At 40.8% G+C, this 10,174-nt stretch overlaps 1 protein-coding gene across 1 annotated transcript; it reads left to right on the forward strand.

Moving 5' to 3' along the window:
• Positions 1-8,114: 8,114 nt before the first annotated feature.
• Positions 8,115-9,053, forward strand: LOC309552145 (olfactory receptor 10A3-like; the record flags this gene model as incomplete). The annotated part of the gene is made up of 1 exon (XM_082252959.1): positions 8,115-9,053. One exon carries the CDS (start codon positions 8,115-8,117, stop codon positions 9,051-9,053), a length of 939 nt encoding a protein of 312 aa, XP_082109085.1.
• Positions 9,054-10,174: the final 1,121 nt, after the last annotated feature.

Consider the following 10,174-nt stretch of genomic DNA (forward strand, 5'->3'; position numbering starts at 1 on the left):
GAGGATATGGCAGAGGAGGAGGAGGTGGAAGAGGAGGTGGAAGAGGAGGAGGAGGAGGAAGAGGAAGAGGTATCATTTCCAAGGCTTTCAGGGCAGTCATTCACAAGTGGCTCCGAGGGTGGGTTCCTGCACCTAGAAACTCCAGGTACACAATTGTCCAGCAGGGGCACAGTTCTGGAGGATGACGAGGATGAGGAGGAGGAGATGGAACCATGTTCACAGCAGGGTGGCACCCAGGCCAGCTCATGGCCATCACTGGTGCGTGGCTGGGGGGATACAGAGGACACAGATGATACACCTCCCACAGCAGTCAGCTTTTCGTTGCCTCTGGGCAGCCTGGCACACATGAGCGATTACATGCTGCAGTGTCTCCGCAATGACCGCCGAGTTTCCCACATTGTTACTTGTGCTGATTACTGGGTGGCCACGCTGCTGGATCCCCATTACAAGGACAACGTACCGTCCTTAATTCCCTCACTGGAGCGTGATTGGAAGATGTGCGAGTACAAGCACACGCTGGTAGACGCGCTGCTGGTGGCATTCCCACCTGACAGCAGGGGCACAGTGGAAGCACAAGGCCAAGGCAGAGGAGGAGGAAGAGGTCGCCAATGCAGCCAGGGCACCACCAGCACCTCAGAAGGCAGGGTTAGCATGGCCAAAATGTGGAAAAGCTATGTCAGCACGCCACAACAAGCAGCAGCACCACCAGCTGATATGTGATACACTTTACAAATGTGCACCAAATCCAGCAGGACATTGATATTTATTAACACTGCCCACACTAAGATGGCAGCCAAAAGTTACTTAGTGTCACAGTGTCCATTTGGACAGCTGCTCTCCTCGTTAAACTATGAGGTCTGCAGTGGAATAAAGTTCTTTTCAGCCTCTACTCTGTGGCACAGCAACACATTGCCACCGATAGGATGGAGGACTGCACCTGCCTATATGCTTATGCATGGTGGTGAGCTCAATCAGGACTCAATAACTTAAAAAAATTCCCGGGGGAAGCATATTGAATATTTATAATATCCCCAATAAGGGAGGGCTTCCATATTCTGATCCCTTAGGATCTGCTTTTAGTTTCAAGTGGGAACCTCACAGACCCCCCAGACCCTTATATAAGTATGCAGTCTGTCAGGCCAAAAAAGAAAAGTGTGCTGCCCCCTCCTCCTGAACCACACCAGACCACATACTCTCAACATGTTGGACTTGCAGAGCACCTTGTCCCCATGTGAATATTGATAAGACCTTTTCTCCACACACCTGGCCTGGTGGTTTTGAGTGTCCCAATCAGGAGTCTTCTTGGGATCCAGGAGCCCCCTTTAACAAAAAGGTACTCAGGTACCAACCCCCCCCCCCCCCCCCTCCATGTTGTGAATGGGTAAGTGGTATATAGTACCCATACTCAAGTCATTACCAAAAAAAAAAAAGAAACCTGAAAAATAAATACAAAAGCATGCACATTCTTTTTTTCCATGTGGTTCCCAATTACACTCTATACCAGACCCTTAATGGCATTTCCCCCCACTTCTAAATGTTTACATTTTGTTGTAGTATGTTGTATACATTGTACAGATATATTACTTTAGATACAGTTAAGGGAATCCCCCAGACTGTTATTTCCCCACCTCCAGTCCAGGCCAATACTGACATTCCTCTCCTTCATAACAAAAACATTTTTTTTTTTTTTGCTGGAAAGCTACTTAGAACCCCCAGAGACTACATTTTTTTAATCAGCAGCCCAAGAGAATAAAATTGTGGGTGTTGTGGATTTTTTTTACATACAATACTTGCACAGAGGCTTTTCAGACTCAAAATGTTTGAAACAAAATACACTTAAATTAATTTTAATGCACAAAAACACAATATAAAACCCACATGTTTGGTAAAATATAAAATATGATGTTATGTCGAGAAAACATGTCACTCTTTAAAACAGTGTACACCCATGGAGAAAATAATCCAGTAGCTCTATAGCCATTAGGATTACTTTTACATTGAAGGAAATCACCAGCTCTAAAAAATGATATCATTATTCATAAATTATCATTATTCATAAGTTAAAAAACTCAAAAATGATATCATCATTATTATCACAATTATAGTCATTACTGCAGCTGCAACGATGACTGAGATATCACCCTTCTTATCCAAGGATGTAGGTATGTCCTAAGGACAGGAAGTGGTTAAAGGAATTTTTAATTTTTAATGTTCCACTTTAAGCATTATTAAAATTGTTGTTCGTGGCCCAGCCACCATGTCATTTGTTTGGCAATCCTATGCCTATTAGCCCAGAAAATGGAGAGAAGTGATTTTAAATATTCAGCTTCCATTGACTTCAACAGGGTTCAGGTTCCTCACCTAAACTTCTGTAATGTTTGCTGAACCCACCTAAACTGAATCCAGGTGCATTTGGATTATCCCTACTCAACAGTATAAGCACCGTGTTTATAAAGATGATTGTATTATTACTCTATACAAATTAATCCACATTACTCCTATATTACTAAATCCACATCACTCCTGGGCTCAGAGGAGGACTCCCAACCTGCACCAAAATACCAGAGTATTACATATATTATATATACAGCACCAAAGATTTAAAACAAAAAATACTGGCACCCATCTAAATTTAAAATTTAAAGATCCTTTACTCATGGGATTGGATTATGGTGGATGAAATCATTCATATAATTCATGGTAGGTTTAGTAGACCCCAGAGGCATTACAAATACAGGCTGTTATTTATTTTTCCCTGGATGATAATTGCAATTAGAATTAAAGAACTCTCCTGACAATTTTCGTAGCACTTGGGCTAGGGATGATAATATTCACACAAGACAAATTCTCAAGGAAATACCTTTCAAGATAAAAAGAGGACCTGGGAAATCTTGCATTGAGAGGAAGACCTTCAATAATCAGAGCAACGTGCAGACGTGACATCAGCCTGCTCAGATCCCATCATACCTCAGAGCAACTCAAAGTAAGTCTAATTCAATGTTATTCCTCTACCATCATTATAGGTACACATGACCATTAGAGTCTTCAGCTTCTGTAAACCCAACACACATATGTACCAATACAATATTGCAAAATGCTTAACCACTTTACCACCGGAGGATTTTGGTGTGTCTTACGTCCAGGCCACTTTTTGCGATTCGGCGCTGTGCGACTTTAACTGACAATTACGCGGTCATGCGACGCCATACCCAAACAAAATTTACGTCCTTTTTTTCCCACAAACAGAGCTTTCTTTTGGTGGTATTTGATCACTTGTGCGATTTTTACTTTTTGCGCTATAACTAAAAAAAGAGCATTTATTTTGAAAAAATAACAATATTTTTAACATTTTTTTATATGAAATTCCCCCCAAAAAAATGTAAAAATCAAATTTTTTTAAAATTTTTGGCCAATTTGTTTTCTGCTACCTATGTTTGGTAAAAAAAAATCACAATAAGCGTATTTCGATTGGTTTGCGGAAACGTTATTGCGTTTACTAACTAAGGGAAAGATTTCTGTAATTTTTGGTGTTTTTTTTTTAACGAGTAATGGCGGCGATCTGCGATTTTTTTGTGGGACTGCGACATTGCGGCGGACAGATCGGACCCTTGATTGACATTTTTGACACTTTGGGGGTACCAGTGACATTACTACAGTAATCAGTGCTATAAATATGCACTGTTACTGTAAAAATAACACTGGCAGGGAAGGGGTTAATTTTATTGGAGAGGGAGGTTAATGTATGCCTGGTGCTTACTGACGTGTGGGGGGGGAGGTGACTGAGTGACACAGGGACAGATCGCATGTTCAGCTATGCTGAACCCTGCAATCTGTCACTGTTTGTCACATAGGAGATCCGCCCGCTCTGTTTACACAAGCGGGCGGATCTCCAAACTCGATTCCCCGACGATCGGGGAAGAGCAACGGTGATCGCCGCCGCTCCTCCCCTGGCCCGACTCCCGCTGTGACTGAAAACAGCAGGAGCGCACCTACGGCGGAAGGAATCGAGCCACTTTGCCGCAGTACAGTCCCAGTGACTGGTCGGCAAGTGGTTTTAAAGTGAATTTGTCAAACATGAAGCAAGATTAGTATTGTAGGAAAGACTAAGAGAATAAGAAGTGATTTCATTTTGTCTTTTATAAATTGTCAGAAGATAAACATGTCAAATACTTACAACTCTAAAAGCTTTGTAGCTAAATGTTAGGCGCAACAGGATGGTTAAAAGGCCAGCCGTTATGTCATGCATCTTTGTATCTTGGGTTTACCTTTGACCAGAAACTTTATCTGCAAGGAACCTAACCCAAGGTTTTCCCCACACTCTGGTGGGACAACAATTGACCTACTGGCATGTTTAAAAGGACAACCAGGCAATCAAAAACATCTTTGTTTGCTTGGGTTTCCTCCTCCATGGAGGTAGGATAATTGGTGTCTCACTAAAGGGGCATAGAATGTGGTGGAGACCTTGGATTGTAAGCTTTCCTGGATACAAAGATTGATGAGACTACATCTCATGTACTGTAAATGTTGTGCACACAGACTCCAGCTTGTAAATACTGACCAGATTCATGTGCAGAAGATATTTGCATACAGTAATTCAGGGTACCTTACAGCTCATTTCACCTTCAATATGAAAGGGTTTGATATGAGTTATTTTAAAATAAATACATCTATCATGCTATGCAATTCTAACACTTTCATTACACTCCATAGGCAACATCACAGACTGGAGCTGAAATTGCTTTCTTTGCTAAGATAAAAATGTTCGTAGATACAGTACTGTGAGTATATTTTCCCCCTATAACAGGAGGTCATGATCAGCAGATCAAAAAAGGAATTAAAAATAATAAAAAAAAAAAAAAAAAATGAATGCAGTCACCACATCTAGGGGCTGGTAATTCTCAATACATTATATTTATGCGCTTGGGTTTAGATACATTTTAATTTATCTATAGGGTGAAGGAGGCCCAACAAGTCATCATACAGCAAACCCTACGGGGACAGTGTTACAAACTAGTTATGGTGTATCTAAACCCAAATGCAAAAATATACTTCTGAGAGTATTAAAAATTTCTATGGTTCCTGATGGGAGAAGAATTGGATGCACATCCTGCATGCCATGGCCTCTGCAGGGGTTAACTGCTCAAACCTGGCCAGAATGACAGCACTCCTTTGAAAGGGGGGGGGGGGATTATGTGGACTTCTTGTGTGGTCATCGGATCAAGAACTCAACACTAAGCCTGGGAATGTTTATGGCCTTTGGTTCAAGGTGTGTTCAATGACTGTGAACCAACCACCAGCTGGGGGTGTGTGTTTCAAGTTTGGACAAAAAGGGCCCTGACATTAGAGATTCAGTGAAGATGGATAAGCGTTGGACTGGAGAAGACCCTTTTGTCCCCTATCACCTCATTCCCTTTTCCCTTTTCCCCTTCTCCTTATTTGTAACTGTAATGTATTCACATCCCTATTTGTAAATTAACCCAAACCTTATTTTAAGAACTAGTAGCCCTTCATTATAATCAAGACACCCTATATAGAGAACATTGTACACCTTGTGACAACATTAGTGCTTGGTGATTGGCCCTGCACTTGAAATGAGTTACATGCACTTTTATAACTGGAAGTACTAGGCATATTTTCTTCAATATGAAGACAATCAGTGGGGGAATGAATGATAGGTGAGCATGTGAGGCTAGGAGGATGAGGGTGGAATAAAGTAAACCTGTTTGCTTTAAACAGTGTTTACTTTGCAATATGGCTCCTTAGGCAGGCCATACTGTAACCAAATGTCTTTCTTCAGTCATGGGTTTAAAGAAAGAAAATTGCTTGATTCCTCCATTTACACATCCAGTGTTGATAGGGAAATCCCTCTGTGATGGACCCCCTGTCACCCCACCTTGTGCCAGTTTCCTCTACTTTTGAACCCAGGAACAAGGTATTCTAGCTGAGAATGGCACCCAAGAGGTAGAAAACACTAGCTTAGCTGCAAACAGGAACTCACTTTATTGAAATTCACACAAATTTCTACCACACAAAATCAAATAAAAGCTTGATCACATTATCCTAAACAATGCAAAAGTTAATAATAATAGCAACAGTATGATAACAGTAATATCATCAGTACATCTAACAGCACACCTAATGAATAGCTAGCAGCTAACAGTAACCTAATTAAGCAGTGATCTAATTACCTGTAAGATAATCAACAGCCAGTAGACATGTGCAATTTGTTTTGGGCTGAATGTAAATTCGGACACATTTTTGGTATTCAGAGATTCGGATGTATCTGAATCTCCGAATGAAATGGTAACTAATTTGATTAATGAAACAAAACTAAATGAATTCCGAAACAAATCAACAAAACAAAATTAGTAACATACCAAATCTGTCCAAAACAAAACATTTTTTTCTGTTCTGCACATGTCTAACAGCCAAGCACCCAGGCAAGCTTTAATTAGTCAGGGGGTGCGCACCCCAGACAGCCCTGCAACAAATCCACAGCCCTGAATTCAGAAAGTACATTATACATGCTGTCTTTTAGATGTTTGGTTTTCATTTGTGTAATCTGTCCACTAGAAAATTAGTCATAGGACAAAACTCATACAATGTTCCAGCAGTTTAAAAAAGTGGAAATAATTTATCTTCATAGATTTCTTGAGGAAGATTGTTGATACATTTTTCTGTCCCAAGTGGAGGAACTGCAGGAGGGCCACCTTATTTCTGCTGACCAAAACCTATACAAGTTTAATATTACACCTTTCCATCCACTTCAGAAGGGAAGCTTTATTGTCTTTATTCAGAGAATTAATTCAAGCCTTGCTCTCAGTGTTCATTGCGTTGTTGTCCATCAATAGAGAATGATCTGCTCTCTCCATGGGATCAGAGGCTGAACAAAGCTTTTTCCATGTTCTGACCGGGAGAAGCAGACACAATCCCCAGTCTTCTCCATAGGCCATAATCAGTGGGTAGAAAGCAAGCCCATAGTCCCCTCCAAAAGCTCCTGTTTTGGTTGGGTCTGTAACACCCTCCTGTGGAACTGTTGTACTCTGACAGTGGAAGGTTTTCCCGCTGTCAGAAAACAATGATTGAGGCACTTTTTTCTGACCCTTCTGTTATTTTGTTATTTACCCATCCTACATCAATATTCTCCTCCAGTGTGTACTATTGTCGCCTGCAGGATCACCTCTCACTATTATGTTATTGTAAGAGTCAATAATGTCGGAGGCATAAAAGCTCAACAGAGCCTTAGTCCCCGTTCACACTAAGGTGACCTGTGAGGCGACCTGGTCACCTCACAGGTCGCCGTAGGTCGCCTTCCATAGGGAAGCTGCGGACCCATTCTAATAGGAGCGACACAAGTCGCTCCGACTTAGAAAAAGGGTCCGGAGCTTCTTTGGGGTGACCCGGAGGCGACCGCCATAGACTTCAATGTTATGAAGTCCGTGGCGGCCGCTCCGAGGTCGCGGTGCGCTGCTCGCACCGCGACCTCGGAGGTCGCCCCCCCAAGTCGGATCGCGGCAATGTGAACGGGGCCTAACAAAAAAGGTTGTATGAACAGAAAAGATAAGCAGCGCTGTTCTAAGTGTAGCACCAAAGCATTATTTATTTAGAAACAACAAAATTGCAACTGACAATGTAATGGAGATAAAGGTTCTCATCTAGTCCGGCAACACTGCTGCATCAAGCCAGTCCAGTCCTGTTGATCCCGCTGTGGTGAATACTGAAAAGGAGCTCCTGGCAGTGATGGTTGCTCCAAGCACTTCCTTGTAAGTCCAGCTCCCCCCGGTGGTGTTGATTTCACAACAGGAAGAGGAAGTGGTGGGCATGGCATGTGTTCGGAAAATGCATGTTCCTTCATCAGGCTATCATGATTTTTAATAACATTGCATTACAATATGGCTTGTGCAGCAATTGTATATTCTATTTATAATATTCTATAATAATTTGTTATTTATTTTTCGCAGAAGTGGAGTTACCCTTTATCTCCACTTTATATGATTTTACAAAAGGCTTTCATGATGCTAAATTCTTCTGTTATTAAAGATACTACACAATTTGAACTTTCTTGCAGGAGGATAACCAATTTTATGTTCTTCTTTTGATTCTTTCGTGAAGACATGTGTGAAGATAATCAAACTGAAGTAGATGAGTTTTTTCTTCTTGGATTTCAAACGCATAAATTTAAAATTCTTCTCTTCATTGTGTTCCTCTTATGCTATATAGTGATATTAAATGGAAACCTCATTATTATTGTTCTAATATCGATTAAAGACCATCTCAAAATCCCAATGTTCTACTTCCTTAAACACTTGGCAATAGCTGACCTAATATTAACCACCACCATAGTCCCAATGATGTTAGAAATTATACTAAAGGATGGAATTAAAATTCCGGTTACTGCCTGTATTATCCAGATGCATTGGTTTGCTAATTGTGGGATTGTGCAATGTTTACTCATTGCAATTATGTCCTATGATCGCTATTTAGCCATATGTAACCCAATGCGTTACCATTCAATCATGCAGCCCAATGTGTGTCTTCAGATGGTGGTTTGGTCTTGGTTGTTGGTTGTCTTTGTGTCGGGTGAATTCATTTTGGTGTATCAACTACATTTTTGTGGTGGGAAGAACATTGACCACTTCTTCTGTGATTCTGGTCCAGTGATAGAGTTGTCTAACTCAGATATTTCCCTTTTTGTAATGGTTGATCTTTCTCTTTCAATTATAGTTGTTTTTGTTCCTTTTGCCTTTATTATTGTGACCTATGTATTCATCTCCTTTGCTATATTACATCTTTTGTCAACCAACGGAAGACGGAAAGCCTTTTCTACATGTAGCTCTCACCTGACCACTGTGTGCACATATTATGGGAGCTTGATGGCCATTTATTTGACACCAGCTGATGAAAGATCACCTACTACAAACAAATGTATGTCACTTTTCTACATTGTGACAACTCCGCTGTTGAATCCTATTATCTACAGCCTGAGGAACCACGAGATAAGAAGAAGCCTTAAAAAAATTTGGAGAAATTTTAAAACACTTAATTTACACTGAAACAAAATCTTCATAGTCCATGTTTCTTAGATGCAAATAAATTTTCAAGTTTCATATAAATTGATCGTTGGGTGTCTAGTGTTAGAATCTTTAAATTAGACCTTCCCACGGTCATTATTTAGGCATCCAAAGAAATTACAGTTTAACTGTCAGATTTTGGGCTGGATTACCAAGAGGCAGTAGTTTTGTTTTTCTATGTTTACCTATTTTCTTTAAAAAAAAAAAAATATATATATATATATATATATATATACACTATATTACCAAAAGTATTGGGACGCATGCCTTTACACGCACATGAACTTTATTGGCATCCCAGTCTTAGACTGTAGAGTTCAATGTTGAGTTGGCCCACTCTTTGCAGCTATATCAGCTTCAACTCTTTTGGGAAGGTTGTCCACAAGGTTTAGAAGTGTGTCTATGGGAATGTTTGACCATTCTTCCAGAAGTGCGATTGTGTGGTCAGGCACTGATGTTAGACGAGAAGGCCTGGCTTGCAGTCTCCGCTTTAATTCATCCCAAAGGTGTTCTATCGGGTTGAGGTCAAGTTCCTCCAGCCAAAACTCACTCACCCATGTCTTTATGGACCTTGCTTTGTGCAATCCATCTGGTAGAAGGGGGATTATGGTGTGGGTTTTTTTTTTCAGATTTTAGGCTTGGCCTCTTAGTTCCAGTGAAGGGAACTCTTAAGGCGTCAGCATACCAAGTCACACTCCTAAACGTTGTGGACAGCCTTCCCAGAAGAGTTGAAGCTGTTATAGTTGCGAAGAGTTGGCCAAATCAATATTGAACCCTACAGACTAAGATGGGGATGCCAGTAAAGTTTATGTGCGTGTAAAGGCAGGTGTTCCAATACTTTTGGTGATGTAGTCTATGTTATGATAGTTGGGAAATCCGGGTCACCAGCCAGCCAGTCCTTTTATTTTCAGCAAACAAAGTGGCTTTCTTCTACATAAACATAACAAAATAACCCATTGTTCTTCCTGTATAATTAAAGCCTTCTGCTTACCACCTGCAAAACTTTGTCTTAGAGTCCATTCACATTTGACCATGGGTGGAATAGCCGCGATTCCGCACACAATTTCAAATTGCAGCAATATACAGGATGCGTTTGCGATGTC

Source organism: Pelophylax lessonae (assembly GCF_965119305.1).
Source record: "Pelophylax lessonae genome assembly, chromosome: 4".
NCBI classification, from domain to species: domain Eukaryota; kingdom Metazoa; phylum Chordata; class Amphibia; order Anura; family Ranidae; genus Pelophylax; species Pelophylax lessonae.